The sequence below is a fragment of the Carcharhinus amblyrhynchos genome, chromosome 20 (genome assembly GCF_965287045.1).
Source record: "Carcharhinus amblyrhynchos chromosome 20, sCarAmb.v2.hapA, whole genome shotgun sequence".
Lineage (NCBI taxonomy): Eukaryota > Metazoa > Chordata > Chondrichthyes > Carcharhiniformes > Carcharhinidae > Carcharhinus > Carcharhinus amblyrhynchos.
Genome location: NC_137343.1, coordinates 42095611 through 42120524, shown reverse-complemented (window position 1 = coordinate 42120524; position 24914 = coordinate 42095611). Strand labels below are relative to the sequence as shown.

At 44.4% G+C, this 24914-nt stretch overlaps 1 protein-coding gene across 2 annotated transcripts in view; it reads right to left on the bottom strand.

The window, feature by feature from the left end:
* The window catches only part of LOC145356109 (transmembrane protein 233), a 34235-nt gene extending 25949 nt beyond the window's left edge, over positions 1-8286 (bottom strand). Inside the window, exon 1 of one of the 2 annotated variants that reach the window (XM_080208715.1) lies at positions 8021-8286. In XM_080208715.1, the coding sequence (XP_080064841.1) occupies positions 8021-8203 (183 nt within the window). In that variant the 5' untranslated portion in view covers positions 8204-8286. The remainder of the gene's footprint in view (positions 1-8020) is intronic. The other variant, XM_080208714.1, reaches the window with a different exon arrangement.
* Between the last annotated feature and the right edge of the window lie 16628 nt (positions 8287-24914).

Here is a 24914-nt window from a genome sequence, read left to right as displayed (position 1 = left end):
GTTCCAGACTTGCAACACCCTCTGTGTGAAAAAACTGCCCCTCTGGACACTTTAGTATCTCTCCCCTCTCACCTTAAACCTATGCCCTCTAGTTTTAGACTCCCCTATCTTTGGGTAAAGATATTGACTATCTACCTTGTTTATGATTAATTTATATTAATCAGGATCTTGTGGTAATAAAAATGGGTGGCGTGGTGGTACAATGGTTGGCACTGCTGCCTCACAATGCTGGGGAACCAGGTGCAATTCCGCTTTGGGTCACTGTCTGTGTGGAGTTTGCACGTTCTCCCCATGTCTGTGTGGGTTTCCTCCAAGTGTTCTAGTTTCCTCCCACAGTCCAAGTATGTGGGATGATAAATCACCCCTTAGTTTGCATGCGTGTGTGTGTGTATGTGTGTGTGTGTGTATGTGGGTGTGTGTATATATGTGTGCGTGTCTGTGTTTGTGTGTGCATGTGTGTGTATATGTTTGTGTGTGTGTGTGCATGTGCCTGTGTGTGTGTGTATGTGGGTGTGAGGGTGTGTGTGTGTGTATCCGTGTATATGTGTGTGTATATATATGTGTACGTGGGTGTATATGTGGTGTGTGTATGTAAGTGTGCATGTCTGTGTTTGTGTGTGCATGTGTGTGTATATGTGTGTGTGCGCACGTGGCTGTGTGTGTGTGTGTATGTGTGTGTGTATATGTGTGTGTGTGCACGTGGCTGTGTGTGTATGTGTGTGTGTATATGTGTGTGTGTGCACGTGGCTGTGTGTGTGTGTATGTGTGTGTGTGTATATGTGTGTCTGTGTGCACGTGGCTGTGTGTGTGTGTGTGTGTGTGTATATGTGTGTGTGTGTGCACGTGGCTGTGTGTGTGTGTGTATGTGTGTGTGTGTATATGTGTGTGTGTGCGCACGTGGCTGTGTGTGTGTGTGTGTGTGTGTGTATATGTGTGTGTGTGCACGTGGCTGTGTGTGTGTGTGTGTGTGTATATGTGTGTCTGTGTGCACGTGGCTGTGTGTGTGTGTGTGTATATGTGTGTGTGTGCACGTGGCTGTGTGTGTGTGTGTGTGTGTGTGTGTGTGTATATGTGTGTGTGTGCACGTGGCTGTGTGTGTGTGTGTGTATATGTGTGTGTGTGCACGTGGCTGTGTGTGTGTGTGTGTATATGTGTGTGTGTGCACGTGGCTGTGTGTGTGTGTGTGTGTGTATGTGTGTCTGTGTGCACGTGGCTGTGTGTGTGTGTGTGTGTGTATGTGTGTCTGTGTGCACGTGGCTGTGTGTGTGTATATGTGTGTGTGTGCACGTGGCTGTGTGTGTGTGTGTGTGTGTATGTGTGGCTGTGTGTGTGTGTGTGTGTGTGTGTCTTTGTGTGTGTGTGCACGTGGCTGTGCGTGTGTGTGTGTGTGTATATGTGTGTCTGTGTGCACGTGGCTGTGTGTGTGTGTGTGTGTGTGTGTGTCTGTGTGCACGTGGCTGTGTGTGTGTGTCTGTGTGTATGTGTGTCTGTGTGCACGTGGCTGTGTGTGTGTGTGTGTGTGTGCGCATGTGTGTGTAGATGTTTGTGTGTGACTATGTGTGTGCGTTGTGTAATGTCCCTCAAGCTATGAGCCCCTGGTGACAGACTAGTGACCTGCTCCAGGAATAATTAGCTCCAGACAGACAGCAGTCTGACCTGTGCGCCATCAGGGTGCGGGAAGGTTAGGGGGAGAGTGTAATAAAAGTCACCTTATTGCCAGCTGACCACAGGCTTCTCTCCCCTTTGAGCGGGGGAGCTGACTGGTGGTGATTTGACCTGAGGATTACCAACTCTCAGGCGAGAGGCCGGGTTGAGAAGGTGGGGCCTTCTTGAAGAACCTCAGCCTGAATGGGAATCGAACCCGTGTGAACCAGCTATCCAAACAACTGAGCTAAACCGAGTAATAAAAACATGTGGACATTAAAAAGAAAATTTAAGTTCAGAAATACTCATCAGCTTCAGCGTCAGTTCTGCCTCCTAGCAGGTACACAGCCTGTCACTAACACTGGATAGCTGGGAACCACCTACAAAACACAGCACTGAGTCAGACAGACAGAGATACAGGCGCTGATTCACACCGGCAGACACAGGCAGATAATAACCGCACCAAACCAAACAACTGCACCAAACAAAGACACAAGCGGACAGCATGAGTCAGCTACAGGCAGATCTGAGTCAGAGAGAGAGAAAGACACCAGCAGATAGTACAGTCAGATCGAGACAGCTAAACAGCACCAAGTCAGGCAGACAGAGACACAGGCTGATAACACTCAGGGGGATGCACAGGTGATTAAATATACAGTCTGACAATTAGGTCAATAACTCTGATTCAAACAGATAAAGTCATTGTGATCTTATAGAAACTTATAAAACTCTAACAGGGTTAGACAGGGTGAATTCAGAAAGAATGTTCCCAATGATGGGCGAGTTCAGGACGAAGGGTCATAGTTTGAGGATAAGGCATAAACCTTTTAGAACTGAGGTGAGGAGAAATTTCATAGAATCCTACAGTGCAGAAAGAGGCCCTTCGGCCCATCGAGTCTGCACCGAGCACAATCCCACCCAGGCCCTACCCCCATATCCCTACATATTATACCCACTAATCCCTCTAACCTACACATCCCTGGACACTAAGGGGCAATTTCTTAGCACGGCCAATCAACCTAACCCGCACATCTTTAGTCTGTGGGAGGAAACCGGAGTACCCGGAGGAAACTCACGCAGACACCAGGAGAATGTGCAAACTTCACACAGACAGTGACCCGAGGCTGGGAATTGAACCCAGCACCCTGGAGCTGTGAAGCAGCTGTGCTAACCACTGTGCTACTCTCAGAAAGTAGTGAATGTGTGGAATTCACTACTATTGAAAGTAGTTGAGTTCAAAACCTTGTCTGAATTCAAGAAGAAATTAGATCTAACTCTTGGGGCTAAAGGGGTGAAGGGATATGGAGGGGGGGGGGGATCAGGATATTGAATTTGATGATCAGCCATGATCAGAATGAATGGCGGAGCAGGCTCGAAGGGCCAAATGGCCTACTCCTGCTTCCAGTTTTTGTTTCTGTGGCTCCAGAACAGACAAACAGCACGGAGTCAGATACAGGATAACTGCACTTGTGCAAATGGAGATGTGAGTATATAACACACAGTCACAGAGTATTATTAATCTGCTCTAAATTCCTCAGGGTGTTAAAGAGGAGAATGTATGAAAATCACTCCTGCTCAGCAGAGTTGTACCCAGGTGGAAACTAAACACTGAAGTGGGACAGAAGCTGTTCAAAAGGTAGTGGAAATCCATTGGGCAAGATACTATTTGATGGACAAAACCTTCAATGGGAAGGAGTAAAGGGAGGAACAGTGAGGCTGATTATTGCTGATGTTATAACGAGAATCACAGGGAGGTTGCTGACTTGTTTCTGTCTGGGAAAGATGAATGCAGGTGGAGAGGCTTGCTGGATTGGAATGGAGAGATATAATATCGAGCTGACCTATACAGATATCAGAAACCATAACAAGGCACCCAATAGAACACAGGGTTCAGTACTGCAAACTCCTGCTGGTGTGTTTATTTAAAGTTTTTTTTTAATTATTGGTGTCACAAGTAGGCTTACATTAACACTGCACTGAAGTTATGGTGAAAATCCCCTAGTCGCCACACTCCGGCGCCTGTTCAGGTACACTGAGGGAGAATTTAGCATGGCCAATGCGCCTAAACAGTATGTCTTTCAGACTGTGGAAGGAAATCAGAGCACCTGGAGGAAACCCATGCAGACATGGGGAGAATGTGCAGAGTCTGCACAGACAGTGATCCAAAGCTGGGATTCAAACCCGGGTCCCTGGCGTTGCGAGGCAGCATTGCTAACCACTGTGCCACCGTGCCAGAAGGTTGCAAGTTCAAGTCCACTCCAGTAATTGGAACATAGGCTGACATTCCAGTGCAATGCTGAGAGTGCTGTTCAGATGATGTGCTCGCTAAACTGTCTGACCACTCAGCTGGGTGTGAAAGATCACATGGCAATTTTTGAAGTAGATCATGGGAGATGTTTTGGTGTTCTGACCAATGTTTATCCTTTAATGGACATCACCAAATGTCTAATCATTTATGTTTTTTGTGTGGAACCTGACTGTGTATAATTTGGCTGTTGTAATTGTTTCTTACTTGTTCACAGGATGTGGAATGTGATGTCAATGTGCTGGTTGGCTAGCCAGCATTTACTGCCCATCCCTAATTGCCCCTAAGAAGGTGGCGCTGAGTCATCCTCTTGAACAGTTGCAGTTCCCGTAATGCAGGTACATCCACACAGTGCTGTTTGGGAGCAAGTTCCAGGATTTTGACCCAGCGACACTGAAGGAACAACAGAATATTTCTAAATCAAGATGACTTGGAGGGGATCTTTCAGATGGTGGTGTTTCCTTACACCTACTGCCCTTATCCCGCTAGATGGCTGAGGTTTGGAAGGTATTATTGAAAGAGCCTTGGTGAGTTGCTGCAGTGCATCTTATAGATGGTTCACACTGCTGCCGCTGTGTGTCAGTGGTGGAGGGACTGAATGTTTAAGATGCTGGATAAGCTGGCAATCAAATGTGCTGGTTTGTCCTGGATCATGTTAAGTTTTCCGAGAGTTGTTGCAGCTGGGAAGTCTCTCCAGAAAAGTGGCGAGTCTTCCATCACACTCCTGACTTGTGCCTTGTAGACAGTGGACAGGCTTTGAGAAGTCATAAAACATAGAACATTACAGCGCAGTACAGGCCCTTCAGCCCTCGATGTTGTGCAGACCTGTGAAACCAATCTAAAGCCCATCGAACCTACACTATTCCAATATCATCCAAATGTTTATCCAATGACCATTTAAATGTCCTTACTGTTGGTGAGTCCATAACTGCTGCAGGCAGGGCATCCCATGTCCTTACTACCCTCTGAGTAAAGAACCTACCTCTGACATCCGTCCTATATCTATCACCCCTCAATTTAAAGCTACATCTCCTCATGCTAGCTATCTCCATCCAAGAAAAAGGCTCTCACTGTCCACCCTATCTAATCCTCTGATCATCTTGTATGCCTCTATTAAGTCACCTCTTAACCTTCTTCTCTCTAATGAAAACAGCCTCAAGTCCCTCAGCCTTTCCTCATAAGACCCTCCCACCATACCAGGCAACATCCTGATAAACCTCCTCTGCACCCTTTCCAATGCTTCCACATCCTTCCTATAATGCGGCAACCAGAACTGTACGCAATACTCCAAGTGCAGTCGCACCAGAGTTTTGTACAGCTGCAACATGACCTCATGGCTCCAAAACTCAATCCCTCTACCAATAAAAGCTAACACACCGTACGCCTTCTTAACAACCCTATCAACCTAGGTGCCAACTTTCAGGGACCTATGCACATGGACATTGAGATCTCTCTGCTCATCCACACCACCAGGTATCTTACCATTAGCCCAGTACCCTGTATTCCTTCCAAAGTGAATCACTTCACACTTTTCCACATTAAGCTCCATTTGCCACCTCTCAGCCCAGCTCTGCAGCTTATCTATGTCCCTCTGTAACCTGCAACATCCTTCTGCACTGTGCACAACTTCACTGACTTTAGTGTCATCCACAAATTTACTAACCCATCCTTCTACACCCTCATCCAGATCATTTATAAAAATAACAAACAGCAGTGGCCCCAAAACAGATCCTTGCGGAACACCACTAGTAACTGAACGCCAGGATGAACATTTCCCATCAAGCACTACCCTCTGTCTTCTTACAGCTAGCCAATTGTTGATCCAAACTGCTAAATCACCCTCAATCCCACACCTCCGTATCTTCTGTGATACTCACCATGGGGAACCTTATCAAACGTCGAGAGGTGAGTTACCCTCTGCAGGATTCGCAGCCTCTGACCTGCCCTTGTAATGACAGTATCTACATGGATGGTCCAGCCAAGTTTCTGATCAATAGTGACCCCGGAATATTGATAGTGGGGGATTCAGCAATGGTAATGCCATTGATTGTCAAAAGACAATCCTCTCTTGTTGGACAAGGTCATATCATTCACACCACACAAGTGTCAGGTTATTTGTTATTTACAAACCCAAGTCTGAATGTTGTTGTTGCATTTGCACATGGACTGCCCCAGTACCTGGGGAGTCAAGAATGGTACTGAACATTACACAGTCATCAGCGAACATCCCCACTTCTGACCGTATGACGGAGGGAAGGTGATTGATGAAGCAGTTGAAGATGGTTGGGCTGAGGACACTATCCTGAGAAATTCCTGCAGAGATGTCCTGGAACTGAGATGATTGACCTCCAACCACCACAACCAACTTCCTCTGTGTCAGGTATGGCTCCAAAAGTTGCAAGTCGTGACCCCGATGGTTTGAATGTTTGCTCAGGCTGCTTGATTACACATCCGGGTCAAATAGGATCCACATCCGGGTCAAATAGGTAGCACAGTGGTTAGCACTGCTGCTTCACAGCTCCAGGGTCCTGGATTCGATTCCCAGCTCAGGTCACTGTCTGTGTGGAGTTTGCACATTCTCCTCGTGTCTGGGTGGGTTTCCTCCCACAGTCCAAAGATGTGCGGGTTAGGTTGATTGGCCATGCTAAGAAATTGCCCCTTAGAGTCCAGGGATGTGTAGGTTAGAGGGATTAGTGGGTATAATATGTAGGGATATGGGGGCAGGGCCTGGGTAGGATTGTGTTTGGTGCAGACTCGATGGGCCGAAGGGCCTCTTTCTGCACTGTAGGGTTCTATGATATCCAGAGGAGTCACTTTCACCTGAAGATCATACTATCACAACAATGACTAAATCTTGAAGTAAAGTTTCAAATCTCATTTTTTAAAAACTGCCTATTGCGCGTAGAGGCTTCCTGAGGTAAAGGCATGGTGTGGATGCAATCTTTATATCCTATTCCAATCCCACACTAATACAGTCAACTTTCTTATTCTATTCTTAAAGTTTTAAAGCCAAAACACAGAGTGGGCTGAGAGAGCCCTTAACCCCATCTCCACGCTTGCCCCAAAAACCAAATCCAATTCAAACTGAATCCAACTCATAATTCCTACAAGGTTTTTTTTTAAGTTAAAGTTTATTAGTCACAAGTAGGCTTACATTAACACTACAATGAAGTTACTGTGAAAATCCCCTAGTTGCTACACTCCTGTGCCTGTTCGGGTCACCTAACCAGCACATGTTTCAGAATTTTAATTTTTTACTCCATCCTTAAAGTTACAAAGCCAGTGCTCAGTGTGGGCTGGGTAAACCCAAATCCATTCCTTGCTTGCTCCAAAATTCAAAATCCAATTGACTCTAACTCAAGGTCCCCACACTTGAGATAAACAAGGCCCAAGCTGACAGGATAAGGCACTACACCCCACCTGGGGCCTGATCTGACACTCAATCAACTTTTAACAGCAATAAAGGGGAGATGAATAAGTGAGTGAGACGGTTTTAGAATGGGTCTGCTCCCTGGCCAAGGCCACCACAAACTAATGGGGTTGAGTTTTCGGGGAATTGTTGGTTGGTGAAAACTAAACAGATCAAGGGGGGGGAGGGAATCCTCAGCTGCCTGAATAAATGCAGTAATAAGTCTCACAACTCCAGGTTAACAAGTGTATTTGATAGTAAACGCCACTAGCTTTGGGGGTTTGCCCCTTCCTCAGGTGAGCGGGGAGTTCTGGTCTCAGACAGAGCACAGAAAGGCACACACAGTTCACACAACGCGAGTCTCCATCGCATTTTAACCTGGTGTTGTGAGACTTCTTACCCCAGTCCAGCCCCGGCATCTCCACTTCGTCAATACACGCAGGCAGAGTGCTCCAAAACCTGAAACGCAGCCTTCAGGAGCTGGCTCCCTGCCTGTGAGACTCACACCAAACACAACCCCCCCCCCCCCGGCCTGACCTCAAACTTTCCCTCCTGAAAACTTTCAAACTCTGCTTCACAGGAATGTTTGTATTTAACAGGCCGGGTAAACATGCTGCTGAATAACTGTTCTTTATGGCAGATACTTTCCCCACTGAACTCACCATCATGGAAAGCACGAACGCCACGATGTTGATGGGATGAGATGGACAGAAACAGGAGAATATGGTGAGAAAGATATATTTCCGTGACATTTCTTCCTGCGGCTGAATTTCATTCTCAATATCCGTCTCCGGACTCTCATCTAAAGATTTCTTTAGAACAGAATTGCTGACTGGTTCAGACATCAGGACAGTATAGGAGGTTTCCGTGCCTGGTTCCAGCTCGCACTGAGGACTGGGCAGTAACTGGCAGCAATTCAGCACTAAATTGACCGGGAGGCAGCCCGGAGTCACAGCCCCTCACTGCCCAATATCACCCAGTGATCACTGAGCCCCCCCCTCACACTGCAATCCCACTGCCCAATATCACCCAGTGATCACTGAGCCCCCCCCCTTCACACTGCAATCCCACTGCCCAATATCACCCAGTGATCACTGAGCCCCCCCCCTTCACACTGCAATCCCACTGCCCAATATCACCCAGTGATCACTGAGCCCCCCCCTTCACACTGCAATCCCACTGCCCAATATCACCCAGTGATCACTGAGCCCCCCCCTTCACACTGCAATCCCACTGCCCAATATCACCCAGTGATCACTGAGCCCCCCCCTCACACTGCAATCCCACTGCCCAATATCAAGTGTTCATTCATCTCTCTCTCTCTGTATCGAGTGTTTATTAATCTCTCTCTCTGTATCTAGTGTTTATTAATCTCTCTCTCTGTATCGAGGGTTTGTTAATCTTTCTCTCTGTATCTAGTGTTTATTAATCTCTCTCTCTGTGTATCTAGTGTTTATTAATCTCTCTGTCTCTGTATCTGCTGTTTATTAATCTCTCTCTCTCTGTATCTAGTGTTTATTAATCTGTCCCTCTGTATCTACTGTTAATTAATCTCTCTCTCTCTGTATCTCGTGTTTATTAATCTCTGTCTCTCTGTATCTAGTGTCTATTAATCTCTCTTTCTCTGGATCTAGTGTTGATCAATCTCTCTCTCTGTATCTACTGTTTATTAATCTCTCTCCCTCTGTATCTAGTGTTTATTAATCTCCCTCTCTGTATCTAGTGTTTATTAATCTCTCTCTCTCTGTATCTAGTGTTTATTAATCTCTCTCTCTGTATCTAGTGTTTATTAATCTCTCTATCTAGTGTTTATTAATCTCTCTCTCTGTATCTAGTGTTCATTAATCTCTCTCTCTCTGTATCTAGTGTTTATTAACTCTCTCTCTCTGTATCTAGTGTTGATTAATCTCTCTCTCTGTATCTAGTGTTTATTAATCTCTCTGTCTGTATCTAGTGTTTATTAATCTCTCTCTCTGTGTCTAGTGTTTATTAATCTCTCTCTCTCTGTATCTAGTGTTTATTAACTCTCTCTCTCTGTATCTAGTGTTTATTAATCTCTCTCTCTGTATCTAGTGTTGATTAATCTCTCTGTCTGTATCTAGTGTTTATTAATCTCTCTCTCTGTGTCTAGTGTTTATTAATCTCTCTCTCTCTGTATCTAGTGTTTGTTAACTCTCTCTCTCTGTATCTAGTGTTTATTAATCTCTCCCTCTCTGTATCTAGTGTTTATTAATCTCTCTCTCTGTATCTAGTGTTTATTAATCTCTCTCTCTGTATCTAGTGTTTATTAATCTGTCTCTCTCTGTATCTAGTGTTTATTAATCTCTCTCTCTCTGTATCTAGTGTTTATTAATCTCTGTCTCTGTATCTCGTGTTTATTAATCTTTCTCTCTTTGTATCTAGTGTTGATTAATCTCTGTCTCTCTATATCTAGTGTTTATTAATCTCTCTCTCTTTATCTAGTGTTTATTAATCTCTCTCTGTGTATCTAGTGTTTATTAATCTCTCTCTCTGTATCTCATGTTTACTAATCTCTCTGTCTCTGTATCTAGTGTTGATTAATCTCTCTCTCTGTATCTAGTGTTTATTAATCTCTCTCTCTGTATCCAGTGTTTATTAATCTCTCTCTCTGTATCTAGTGTTTATTAATCTCTCTCTCTGTATCTAGTTTTTATTAATCTCTCTCTTTGTATTTAGTGTTTATTAATTTCTCTCTCTGTATCTAGTGTTTATTAATCTCACTCTCTGTATCTAGTGTTTATTAATCCCTCTCCCTCTGTATCTTGTGTTTATTAATCTCTCTCCCTCTGTATCTTGTGTTTATTAATCTCTCCCTCTGTACCTTGTGTTGGTTAATCTCTCTCTCTCTGTATCTTGTGTTTATTAATCTCTCTCTCTGTATCTAGTGTTTATTAATCTCTCTCTCTCTGTATCTAGTGTTTATTAATCTCTCTCTCTGTATCTCATGTTTACTAATCTCTCTCTCTCTGTATCTAGTGTTGATTAATCTCTCTCTCTCTGTATCTAGTGTTTATTAATCTCTCTCTCTGTATCTAGTGTTTATTAATCTCTCTCTCTCTGTATCTAGTGTTTATTAATCTCTCTCTCTCTGTATCTAGTGTTTATTAATCTCTCTCTCTTTGTATCTAGTGTTTATTAATCTCTCTCTCTGTATCTAGTGTTTATTAATCTCTCTCTCTGTATCTAGTGTTTATTAATCTGTGTCTCTCTGTATCTAGTGTTGATTAATCTCTGTCTCTCTATATCTAGTGTTTATTAATCTCTCTCTCTGTATCTAGTGTTTATTAATCTCTCTCTCTGTATCTGGTGTTTATTAATCTCTCTCTCTGTATCTCGTGTTTATTAATCTCTCTCTCTGTATCTAGTATTTATTAATCTCTCTCTCTGTATCTCGTGTTGATTAATCTTTCTCTCTCTGTATCTAGTGTTGATAAATCTCTGTCTCTCTATATCTAGTGTTTATTAATCTCTCTCTGTATCTAGTGTTTATTAATCTCTCTCTCTTTATCTAGTGTTTATTAATCTCTCTCTCTGTATCTAGTGTTTATTAATCTCTCTCTCTGTGTCTAGTGTTTATTAATCTCTCTCACTCTGTATCTTGTGTTTATTAATCTCTCTCTCTTTCTATCTAGTGTTTATTAATCTCTCTCTCTCTGTTTCTAATGTTTATTAATCTCTCTCTCTGTGTCTAGTGTTTATTAATCTCTCTCTCTCTGTATCTAGTGTTTATTAATCTCTCTCTCTTTGTATCTAGTGTTTATTAATCTCTCTCTCTGTATCTAGTGTTTATTGATCTCTCTCTCTATCTAGTGTTTATTAATCTCTCTCTCTCTGTATCTAGTGTTTATTAATCTCTCTCTCTCTGTATCTAGTGTTTATTAATCTCTCTCTCTCTATCTAGTGTTTATTAATCTCTCTCTCTCTGTATCTAGTGTTTATTAATCTCTCTCTCTGTATCTAGTGTTCATTAATCTCTCTCTCTTTGTATCTAGTGTTTATTAATCTCTCTCTCTGTATCTAGTGTTTATTGATCTCTCTCTCTATCGAGTGTTTATTAATCTCTCTCTCTCTGTATCTAGTGTTTATTAATCTCTCTCTCTCTGTTTCTAATGTTTATTAATCTCTCTCTTGTGTCTAGTGTTTATTAATCTCTCTCTCTGTATCTAGTGTTTATTAATCTCTCTCTCTGTATCTAGTGTTTATTAATCTCTCTCTCTCTGTATCTAGTGTTTATTATTCTCTCTCTCTGTATCTAGTGTTTATTAATCTCTCTCTCTCTATCTAGTGTTTATTAATCTCTCTCTCTCTGTATCTAGTGTTTATTAATCTCTCTCTGCCCCAGGACAGTTAGGAGTTGTGTGTCTGGAATCACATGTAGGCCAGACTAGGTAAGGATGGCAGATTTCCTTCCTGGAACTGTACTTGTGAACCAAATGGGTTTTTCTGATGATCCACCAGTCTTTTATTGTCATCAGTAGATTCTACCTTGCAGATATTTTCTGACTGAATTCAAATTCCACCAACTGCTGTGGCGGTATTCGAACCCCAGGTCCCTGATCGTTAGGTGAGTAACTGGATTAATTGACTGGCGATAGTACCAGTAGGCCATCGCTGCCTTCCTTGGAATGGGAGAAATGCAACAGAAGTTACCAAAGTGGAAGCAGCATAGAATGGGTGGATAGTGTCCCTACCCCTGAGCAAGAAGCTCTGAGTTCAAATCCCACCACGAGACCTGATGCTCAAGGAAGGTGAGTTTATATCCAGTCAGACAGATTCATGTTCCTTCCAAACATGCCAATGGCTGGTGGCAAGAGCAGGAGAGACTCCTGGTCAACCATACTTGATGTGGAGTGGTGCTTCTCAAGATAGAACCTCCAGGTAACGTGTTTATTTACTCCTGCTCCCCAATACCAGTTATCTCTTCGATTCAATCTTTGTATCATTTGGAGCTAATGAATGGCCTATCTTGAAAAAAAAGTTTGCATTCATATAGCGCCTTCCACGTGCACCACATCTCCCAAAGCAGTTTACAGCCAATGAAGTGTTTTGCAGTGGTGTCACTGTTGGAACGCAGACGCCAATGATAATAACCAGAAAAGCTGTTTGATTTTTGATCTTGACTGAGGGATAAATACTGGACCAGGGAGAACTCTTCTGTAATATGTGCCGTCTGCCTCAGAGGGCTGCACTGATCCTTACCAACAAAACGAAAGGTAGGAGAACCAAAACCAGAGCTCGTGGGATGGCGGGGGGAGAAGGAGAACTTGATAAGATGAAAGCAAAAGATGTTTGATGCACGTCAGGCGAATTCTTCCAGCAAGAACCAAATACAACACACTGGGGTAGCACGCTGGCACAGTGGTTAACATTGCTGTCTTCCAGTTCCAGGGACCTGGGTTCAATTCCGGCCTCGGGTCATTGTCTGTGTGGAGTTTGCACATTATCCCTGTGTCTGCGTGGGTTTCTTCCGGTTTCCACCCACAGTCTAAAGGTGTGTGGGTTAGGTTGATTGGCCATGCTAAATTGACCCTGGTGTCAGGGGAATTAGTATGGTAAATGTGTGGAGTTACAGGGATAGGGTTTGGGAGGGATTATTGTTGGTGCAGGCTCACTGAGCTGAATGGCCTCCTTGTAGGGATTCTGTTGAGGCAGGAAACAGTGGAAAATAAAACGGGCAAAGAGATTTTGGAGATGATTTTGACCCCGCGCTCTCTGCCTGCAGGAATGGCGCCAAGCACTTAAAATCCAGAGACTCAGAAAGTGCGATTTGCATGGGCAAGTTTCCCAGTTCTGATTTTCCAGCCTCCTCACCATGGAGTTGTATGAAACATGTCACGGGACCCCAGGAAGCTCATCTTACTACATTGGCATATCATTAGCGGGCAGTCTTTCCACCACCTCCTCCCCTCCCCCACTGGATATTCAGCAGGCGTGAACCTGTCGTAGGTGTCAACCTGGGGGCGTAAAGGTGAGTATACCCCTGGTCAGGCAGAGGTTTGGCAATACCCCAACACAGGTTAGCATTGTCAAGTTGGCATCATGCCCATGTCAACAAAGCAGTGCCAACCTATGCCATGGAGGGCTCCAGTGGGCGCCCCATGGCAGAGGGATGGGGCTCATTCATATTTGGCAGTGGACGAAAGAGCAGAGGGTGCTGGTGATGGCCTTTGCCGGGATTGGGAGGAGGGAGAGGGGTGGTGTTTGCTGGCTCTGATTGTTGGCAGAACGAGGGGTCAGTGATCGGGGGAAGGTTATTTTTTATTCAGTCAGGAGATGTGGGTATCACTGGCTGGGCCAGCATTTATTGCCTGAGGGCGTTCAAGAGTCAACCACATTGCTGTGGTCCTGGAGTCACATGTAGGTCAGACCGGGTAAGGACGGCAGGTTTCCTTCTCCAGAGGACAGCAGCAAACCAGATGGGTTTTTCCGACAATCAGAAATGGCCATCATTGACCTTCTAATTCCAGATTTTATTGAATTCAGATTTCACCATCTGCCATGGTGGGATTCAAAGCTAGGTCCCCAGAGTATTATACAGGGGCCTGGATTACTAGCCCAGTGACAGTACCACTGCCTCCCTGATGATCAGGGTAAAACAGGGGGAGAAAGAGCTGACTCCAATTAGGGGTGGGGAGGGTTACCCAGAGACTTCCATGGTGAGCCGGGAGGTTTATTCCGATTATGATCGGGGACTCTTTAACTTAGCGCCCGATCTCCGTGCAGCCGGGTTTTGCCGGCATGTTGGTTGCCCCACACCCTGTATGACAGCGTGAAACACGCCCTCTTAGTCTTCTTCCGGCAGCGTGCCCTAAAATCAGGAGAGAAAACCGATCGTTTCTCTTTTCTCACCAGAAAAAAGCTGCCGTTTTTTGATAAGATTCCCCCGCTTTGAGAACAGAATGACAGTCAACATGAAACAAAGTCCAAAAATATTCCCTGAGCGTGCAGGCGGCTGGTAAAATGTGGCTGGTGCCCATGGCGGACAGGGATGGTGATTTGAGTCTCAGGGCAAGGCGAGAATGCTTAATGGACACATTGTATTGCTCACCTTCCTGCTCAGAAATGCACCGGTCTGGTTTGGTGTCTTGCACTCCTCTGTGATATCAGCACAACTGGCTGCTTTAGTTATTATTAAGGGCAAACCTCAAGCACATTATAGTCTGTGCTGCACGTCCTGAGTTAGCTCTATCCCTGGGACCCCCACCAAGGGGGAGGAAACCTGAAAGAAGAAGGGAGAATGGAGCCCGACTTCCCGTGGAAATCTGTACGTCCTGCTCTGTGGCTTCTGCCCTTCAAATAAAAAAAATCTCCCTTCTGACATTTTTCACAGTGCCTTTTCCAGCTCAGAGTGTGGCTGACAACACATTATCACCGGTCGTGTTGCAACAACTATTAACGTTACAGCACGACAGTGCACCATGCTGTTGACACTGCTTGATTTAGGGTTAGTGACTAGGTTTGCGGATGACGCTTGGGGTGTTCGGTCGAGGATTCGAAACCGTATCGATCATGGGTGGGATCTTCCAGCTCTTCCCACCGGTGCTGTCGAAGGCGACCCCCACACAACGGCTTCCCTGGCGAGCCACGTAAAACACTGCAGACATGGGCAGTCCAAAGGTGTGCGGGTTAGGTCGATTGGCCATGCTAAAATTGCCCCTTAGTGTCCTCAGATGTATAGGTTAGAGGGATTAGTGGGTAAATGTGTAGGGGTATGGGGGGAGGGCCTGGGTGGGATTGTGGTCAGTGCAGACTGGATGGGCTGAATGGCCTCTTTCTGCACTGTAGGGTTTCTATGATTCAATGACTGGAAGATACCCATCGGCAGCCAATGGCGAGCTGCCTAACATTAACACCGCAATGAAGTTACTGTGAAAATCCCCCTGGTCGCCCTATTCCAGCAGCTGTTCGGGTACACCGAGGGTGAGTTTAGCACGGCCGATGCACCCTAACCAGCACGTCTTTCGGACAGTGGGAGGAAACTGGAGCACCCGGAGGAAACCCATGCAGACACGGGAAGAACATGCAAACTCCACACAGAGAGTGACCCAGGAATTCAGAAGAAACTTCTTCACCCAAAGAGTGGTGAGAATGTGCAACTGGCTGCCAAGTGGTGGAAAAGATGCATCTAAAGTTAAACTGGACAAACATCTGTGAGGGAAAGGGAATAGACAATTAAAATGGCAGATATAGATAAGGAGGATATGTTTTTTAAATGCCAGCATGTACGGGTTGGGCCGAATGGCCTGTTTCTCTGCCTTATATCCTATTCGAGGAGGCTTGTTTTTACCCAGGAATTGAAGCCAGGTCCCTGGTGGCTGTGAGGCAGCAGTGCTAACCACTGTGCCACTGTGCCGCCAGCACCTCCTCATCTCAGGCCTCCTTGTGCAATCACTTTTCACTCTCTTTCTCAGTTCTTTCTTACTTTCAGCTGTGGGTTTTGCTCCTTTGTTAACGTGGATGGTCGCTGGATCTCACCAGGTCAATTCCCGCTCCACCGATTATCAGGTACACGCATAACTCGTTTAAAATAGTATCTGATTGCAGAGCAGAGGAGCACAAGTCCCTGGTGCAGAGGGCACGAAGGCGACTGAAAAACAGCCATCAGCTCTGCAGCCAACTGAACGGCCAATGTGCATGCGGCCAGAGCACGGCAACAAGAGAGGCTGCGATTGGAGGAACGGCAAGAGTGCGGGAACATGTGACTCTGTGATTGGAGGAGCAGCAGGAACAAACAAAGCTGTGATTGGAGGACTGGTGGGTGTGTGGAAACAAGTGAAGCAAAACTCAAACCAGAAAACGCTGGGAATACTCTGGAGATGCGGCGAGAGAGAAGCAGAGTTAACGGTTCAGGTCAACACCTTCTCATCAGATTAAAAGAAAATTCACAGGAACCTGATGGAGACATCAACCATTCTTGGGCAACAGAAGAAAGGAAATTCGAAAATATTTAGAGATAGGCCCAAAACGCTACAGGATCAGGGTTGTGATGGGCACAGTGAGGATAGATGTGCACATTGCAAAATAGATAGAGTCATTGAAGAGGCTGCAAAGAAAACGAGATGATATAAAAGGGTGGCACGGCGGCACAGTGGTTAGCACTGCTGCCTCACAGTGCCAGGGAACTGGGTTCAATTCCGGCCTCTGGTCACTGTCTGTGCAAAGTTTGCATGTTCTCTTCATATCTGCATGGGTTTCCTCTCACAGTCCAAAAATGTGCAGGTTAAGTGGATTGGCTGTGCTAAATTGCCCCTTAGTGTCAGGGGAATTAGCAGTGTAAATACGTGGGGTTATGGGGAAAGAGCCTGGGTGGGATTGTTGTCAGTGCAGGCTCGATGGGCCAAATGGCCTCCTTCCGCAGTGTAGGGATTCTCTATGTGCAGGTATACGTATCAGGAAAGGATGGACAGGCTTTTCCCTTGGAAATAGAAGGTGACTTAATAGAGATCTTCAACATTATGAAAGAGATAGAGAGAGAATGTTTTGGCAGGTATTAATAAAGACCACCCTGTAAGATAATCACCAACGGGGAATTCAGAAGCAACTTCCTCATCCAAAGAGTGATGAGAATGTGGAACTGACTGCCAAAGTGGTGGAAAAGCTGCATTTAAAGTTAAACTGGACAAACATCTGTGAGGGAAGGGGAATGGAAGATTAAAATGGCACTTACAGATAGGAGAATGTGTTTCATAAACACTAGCATGTAAAGGTTGGGCCGAGTGGCCTGTTTCTCTGCCTTATATCCTATGCGTGGAGGCTTGTTTTTACAGAGAGGATATCAGTGGATCGGGTGAACAGGAAGCAGTGAGGCTTAGCAAATAATTTGTATCCAGGACAAGTCCATCTCCTGAAATTGGATAACAGAGAATATTGTTTCAAAGGAGCTGATTAACTTCTGCTGTTCTTTTGTCAATTCTCCAAATTGTTCCCAGTTTAATATCCCAGCAACGTTCCGTGAGAGATTTTCAGCCTGAAAAATCAGGCTAAGCCTGTGGGAACCAACTTTCACGTGAGCACATCCTATATTGTCATCGTAAATGAGTTGGCAACCTAATATTGCGCTAAAATCTCTCCTGGAAATTGTACATTTTTGAATAACGACACCCTGACCCGTTTTCAATGAAATCACATTTTATTCGAAACAAGGCTTGTTGATTTGCAACATGCAGTAACTACTGGAGCAAGTTCCAGCCTCACACTGGGGTAATATCAGCACTTACTGTCACTCCAGGGCTTACAGCACTAACCTCAGTCCCTGAGTCTGATGCCTTGCGTACCCTTCCCCGCTAACACCCAGCCAAGCCCTGCCCCAGATACTGCTGATCCAGGGAAACACAACATCCGGCAGTTCAAAGAGGAGGCAGTGAATCTGGAGGGGGCAATACTGTCAACCCCCCTCGCCATCTCTGCTGGGCCTCAAAAAGCAGAGCCAGTTACAGGTGGCACAGTGATTAGCGCTGTGGCCTCACAGTGCCAGGGAACCATGTTCGATTCCTGCCTTGGGTCACTGTCTGTGTGGAGTTTGCACATTCTCCCCATGACTGCGTGGGTTTCTTCCAGGTGCTCGGGTTTCCTCCCGCAGTCTGAAAGACATGCTGGTTAGTGCATTGGCCGTGCTAAATTTTCCCTCAGTGTACCCAAACAGGCGCCGGAGTGTGGCAACTAGGGGATTTTCACAGTAACTTCATTGTAGTGTTAATGAAAGCCTACTTATGACACTCATTAAAAAAACACTATCCCCTCCTGTTTATTCCGCTCTGAAAGCTCATGCTACCAAATAAACTTTAACCTGTTGTGACTTCTTACTGTGCCCACCACAGTCCACCTCCGACAATCTCCACATCCAATTTATTCTGGGTCTGTATGTTGCCCATCTCTCATTGTCCAGGAGGAGGTGCTGCTGAGCTGCCTTCTTGAACGTCCGCAGTACATCTGGTGAAAAATCATTAACCTGACTGAAGGATTGGCTGTTACTCTCACCAGAATTTTCTGTTTTTTTCAAAAATATACATTCAGGCACTTGATTTGCTGAATGCTGCAAGCCCTCAGCAAACCAATGGCTACCCCAAAATCATTGATTAAAAATAAGAATCCCATGAACTGAGGGTGACTGGCTAATTTAACCAAACATAAAATCTAATAGAATTAAAATAAGGTTGCAATTGAAATGTCAATACTGGAGAAACAGAATGGATTGAAGTCTCCATGATTTAAGTTTGGGGATTGGGAATGATATTTTATCAGGAAATGCCTATTAAAGCTGTACTTCTGAATGCAATGGATGGGTGTGAATTAAATAAAGAGAACAGTATGACGGGTAGCAGAGGCAGTCACTCTTGCAGTAGCCAACCAAAAACTCCCTACTAACCAAGTTCAGATTTTCCACTCGTGGCTGCCCCGAGATTAGAAACTCCAGCCTGAGTTCCACCAAATTTTCCGTCCCGCAATCTGCAAACCCCACAGCAGGTAGGACTGGAAAACGTAATAACTTTTCTTTTAGTTCAGAGTATCAGCTGAACATCTGGGAAGAGATTACTTTTAGTGATCACTCTTATCTGCCCAATAGTGTCTCCAGTTAAAATGGGCCTATTCTGAGAATATTAAAGTTGCTGCAACTTTTTGGTGAGAGGTAGAGAATGTGCTACCTGAAAAAGTGGTGGAAGATGATTCCATGGCAACTTTTCAATCATAGCAATACTTGTAAGAGTGTGTGTGTGTTGGGGGGGGTGGGCAGGGGCAGGTAGTGATGTTACAGAAGTATGGCAAAAGAGAGGGGAGTGTGGGACTAATTAATTAAATTAAAATTTTTGAGAGGCATGGATAGTTGGAGCATTTTCCCCAGGGGTATAAATGTCAATTACTAGGGGACATAGATTTAAGGTAAAAGCTTAAAGGAGATGCGAGAGGCAGGTTTCTTTCTACAGGGGGTAGTAAGTGCCTGGAATGCACTGCCAGACGAGGTGGTAGAAGCAGGTACAATGAATAGGCAGCAAATAGAGGGATAACCACAGAGACAAAAGGTTTTTAGTTCAGAAAGGCATCATGTATCAGTGCAGGTTTGGTGGAGGAAGGGCCTGTTCCTATGCTAATTGGATAGCTTTCAAAAAGCCAGCATGGGCACATTGGACAGAATGGCCTCCTATTCTACAGTAAGATTCTACAGGTGAGGGATTTATTTAAATAGAAATTTTAATTGTGTAAGGGTCAAAGAAAAAAGTGTAATTATGTTAATTGGGCAGATAACTTGATGACATTTGAACTAAGGGTTAATATGCTAGCAAAAACCAATATTGTTATTGATGTGTGATCTGCTAAAAGTGGATCATTTAGCTGTGTATCGTGTCCTTGCATGTTTGCTTTCACTGCTTGATGTTCACAGTCACTGTTCATCTCAGGCATTCCTGGTATGTGACTGAATGCAGCCCGTTAAACACAAACATAGCTGAGAAAACACATCTATCTCTGTGGAAGGACAGACACCATTGACCCTTACTTAATGGGGAAGTTCGCCTATTCAAAATAGAAACACAGTGGTATCACACTAACACCCAGTAAATCAAATCAAAATCAAATCAGCATTTTATTATCCTTCAGCTGCCCACTGGGATTCGATCTCGTGTCTTCACAGCCTAGCACAGGGCTCTCAGTTACTAATTTAATAACATTAGGGACAGACAGGATAGATTTGGAAAAATGTTCCCGAAGTTGGGGAGACCAGAAACAGGGGTCACAGTTTGAGGATAAGGGGGAAACCTTTTAGAACTGAAGAGAAATTTCTTCAACCAGAAAGGTGGGGTGAATGTGTGGCTGAGACCAAATTGTTGTCTGATTTCAAAAAGAAATTAGGGATCAAGGGATATGGAGGAAGGGGGAATCGGGATATTGAATTGGATGATCAGCCATGATCAAGATGAATGGCAGAGCAGGCTCGAAGGGCTGAATGACGTACTCCTGCTTCTAGTTTCTATTAGCCTCCAATCATTAAAACTTTCTAGCTTATGTTCTCTCATAGTGAAACTATGTCAAAAACAAAAATTGTAATGTGTACTAAAAGAAATTGAGCCTTCTGTGAGAAATTTAGATAATAATAGAAAAAAGATGTGGGCTGGATCCACTCTGGTGTCCTGCCCCAAGAGGAAATTGGCAACCAGGAACTTCCATTAGGTTGCTCCAAGACGTTGTTGCTGAAGTATTGCAATGGTTTACCATTACCTTCTGCGGGGTGGCTGATCAGGAATCTCCTCCTCTCATACAGCTTGCCATCAGGCCTACAGGGAGGATTTACAGGCTGATCAACCACCTGTTTGGCCATATTATGAACATACCTTCCACAGCCATCAAGCCCTGGAGTGGGACTTGAACCAGCAGCTTCTGGCCTGGAGGTATGTGGACGCTACCCAATGCGGTTCAGGACCTCCTTACTTACCTTACATTGGTGATGAAAACGGTTGAAGTTTTTCTTTTATTTCTGGTTATTGCCAGACCAATTCGCTGCACCGCAGAATCAGGGAGGGTCACCTCATGGGGCGAACTAGAGCCAATATTCTAACTTATCTGACCCAAGTTAACCTGCCCACATGCAGCTTTCCAGCTGGGAATCCCTGGCTTGCACTGCCACATACTGGGCAGCAACTGGAGGGCAACAACACCACACAGTCCAGCAGGAGAGAGACATAAACCAGTCAGGGGTCCTCCCAGAGATGTCCAAAGTATTGTGCTGTTCACAGCAGCTTTCCAGGCACTCTCTTTAAATTGGTTTGTCTGTCCTAACCCTTAACCCAGGGGCTGCTGCAGAGCAGCCTACCGAAGATCAGTGAACCCAAGCCGCACTGGGCTCAAACCTTGCACTGTAATGTTTGGAGTTCCACAATAGGCAGTGCATTCAACCACAATTCAGTCAAAAAGATAGATTTAAAATGCAACAACAACAACACAACCATCTTCCCGTCCGCATTCCTCTTTATTAATACAGTGGCTCTGGGACAGACACACTTCATAGAAATCTCTGTTTTAAGGAGCTTTTCAAGCTCGGTACAAGACAGGGCTATAAAAAAGGCAGCAGCATTTTTACTAAAAAATAAGCATTTGTATAATGTATCTCTCTTCATATACAAATTAAACAGTAAACTGTATTTCATTTACAAATAATCTCTACTGTTATGAAACCTTTTCAATATAGAAAAAAATCCAAGCTCTATATTATGTACAGCAAATTTAAGCCACTCTGTGACATTCACCTTTTCTCAGCCGTGAGATGCTCCTCAGCGCCCCACTCTGGAGGGAATTTATTCACAATACATGAGCTTGAACTGTTAAGACTGGGTTTGCAGTTATTCTGATCCATCGTGTATGGTATCCATGTTGAAGTCTCCAGTCCCAACAGGATTACTACATTCACACAGCCCTGCCAAATGCAATCGACGGAAAACGACGAGCTAACTGGCTCCTCGAGCACTGTAGCCAACTGTTTCAGTGTCTGTTCCTTTTGAATTGAGTTGGATTGACACTGGGCTATTCATTCCCTTTGTCAGTAAGGCTTTATACAGGCGTGTTGTGGGAGAAGAACACTGGGGGTGTGGGGTACATGGACTATGGTCCACTTTAGGCCAGATTTGGGAGTGATTGTGAAACAATAAAGAGTAGTAGTGCTAGGAGTTCCTGCTGATTGCTTCTGAGGTTAATGGTGGAATGGATGTAATTCTGGATTTTAAATGGCTTGGTGAGCACCCGTGCCTCTGGACACCACACTCACTCATTCAATCAATCAACCTTCTTAACAAGTGCAGGCAAGGTCCAAAGCTTATGCCAGTAAGGATTAATATTTTTAAGGCAGTGACCCAAAAAAAGGTGCTCAGATGACATTGTAAAGCACAAGAGTGAAAGTCAGATAGCTGATAAACAATCTCTAAACCTCCTGAACAGTTTGACTTTTATAAACACCTTGTGCCTGTAACAAGCACCTATGGTGTGTTGGGGCCAAGTAGGTCTCAGCCATGAATGAAAAGACATTTCTATATACTGAACAGGAAATCGGGTGGCAATTTTACAATCAATACAACTGCAAAGACATTTATTATTACACAATCAATAGCTGATGTTGTTAGTATGTCACTCATCTGCAATTTCACTGACCACTGAGACACCAATTCTCATTAATACAGGAGCATACATGTGGGGAGCAAAAAATTTAAAGACCGTCTAATGGAATATTAAGTGATCTTACAGTATATATTGTGGGACAGTATTCATGTCTCAGCCTGGATCTGTGCTGATGGCTTGTCTTGTGGAGAGAGGAAAACAGAGTTAATGTTTTAGGCCTGTGATCATTCATCAGAACTCTTGTTCCTCTCTCCACAGACGCTACCAGACCTGCTGGGTATTTCCAGCATTTTTGGTTCTTATTTCAGATTTTCAGCTTTTTTGCAACACGTTGCCTCCATGTTGCTTGAACAGTTGAGACAGGGTTACAGTTATTCTGATCCATCGTGCATGGTATCCACATTAAAGTCTCCAGTCACGACAATGTTACATTCGCAATTCACAGAAAAATAAATCACCCTCTATTTTTCTACCCTCCTCTTCTGAAGGTGCTGATTAACACAGTTCTGGCCTCCATTTTACTCTTGACCTGTAAGCTCAGACAGGTGATGTAAATTACACAGAGTTTGCAGCTGTGTCCTTACCCTACCCTCACCTCCACCCACAACTCAACTGGTGTTGCCCCAACCCAGGGAGCAGGTAAGAGCCAAGAATCCACCGCTGCCATGACTGACTTGCATTAGTTTAACACAGTGTGGAGATCAAACCTGAAACCTTGCTGTTCTGCATGACTTAGTTTCATTTGATACTTAGGATTATGTAGCTGGGGTTGGTGCAAATAAAACCCACAACTAGAGTAACATGTACCAAATGTGGAATCAATCTCACACATTCACAAAATGACAATCACATACACGCGCACGCACACACAAAGACATACACACAATTCTGCGCTGATCGTTTGTATTTCATGGGCCAGTCCATATTCCCTCTAAACAGATAACCAAATCTTAACCCACAGTCTATTACACAGGCACACAACTCAGTAATGGACAAAGCATTACTCCATGCTACTCAGACACATGGTCTACCTGTGACCACTACACTGTGCCATAACATCGTCCAGTTACAATCACCTGAAAATGTATCCGGATTATCATTCTCAGTCAGTGTCCAGCACCATGCGATGCCTGCAGAGGCCATGGTAACCTGCTGTACACAACCCCACAACAAATATATTCCACTCACAGTGTACCAATTAGGTACACGTTGCATCTACAACCCACTGTAAAGGCACACAGTATACTGTCCCATGCTGTACTCCATTTCTCATGCAGGTGGTGCCACTGTACCACAAAGTACTGCAGCAGCAAATGGCACACAATCTTGTACAAGACCTCTCAAATACACATTCCATACAATAGTGAGGTGACATTCAGTGGATTACTCTTATAATATGAAAGCACGTGACAATCCATCACATATCAAATGGGGTGCACTAGCGAACAATATAGGCTTGAGGCACACATTACACTAGCCCACACCAGAGTGGACACGCGTAGGATATATTTCTAAATATACATGCACATGGTGCATTATCAGACAGGTACACATATACACACTACTGGAAAGGCACATGGCACTCTACTGCACAGGTACAGAGTGCGCTAACCTCTATAATGCTGTGTAGACAGATGACGCACAGGTCCAACAACACTATCCATGGTGCTCTGTCAGATATCAATCCTACAGAATACTGTGCAAAGTGTACAGTACATGTAATACTGTATTCCACAGACAAGTGTGCATCCAGCACCGTATTACACAGGCAATGTTCCTTCTAAGCTGCATGGCTGTTCACCAATCCCAAAATACCCGCATAGGCCATACACATGCCAGTCCGTGCAAATTACTGCACATGTGCGGCTGTGCAAGAACATTTAAAGGGGCTACTAACTTAAATTGCCTATGCACTTCAAAAAAAAAGGTTGTATACAGACATACTATGTTCAATGTATATGGCACAGAAATGATGCACTAACACTATATATACCCACTGTGCATTATACCACAGCTCTTTAAACACAGTACTTAGCACCCTAACAATAATGTGTAGTATATCATTTGTGTGTGGTTTATAGGCACATGGTGCACACAACCTATTGCATAAGCAAAAGGTGGACTATTCATATCAGACATGTACATAGCACATTGTCCCACACAATTCTTCAAAGGTATATTCCCCACATTATTACATTGGTCCCTGCACTTTTATGCTGCATTATCTCACTATTCTACAAACGCAGAATAATCTCATACTTCTAAGTACATGTCACATGTCTCCATGTTGCTGAATAGATACACAGTTGATTGCCTACACCATACTGCTCAGACATACAGTCCTTATCTATATCTTACCCGTTGCACCAGTCTATCCTACATTATCCAGGCACACATTTTGCTTCCTCAACCTAAACCACATTCATTGAATAATTCTGC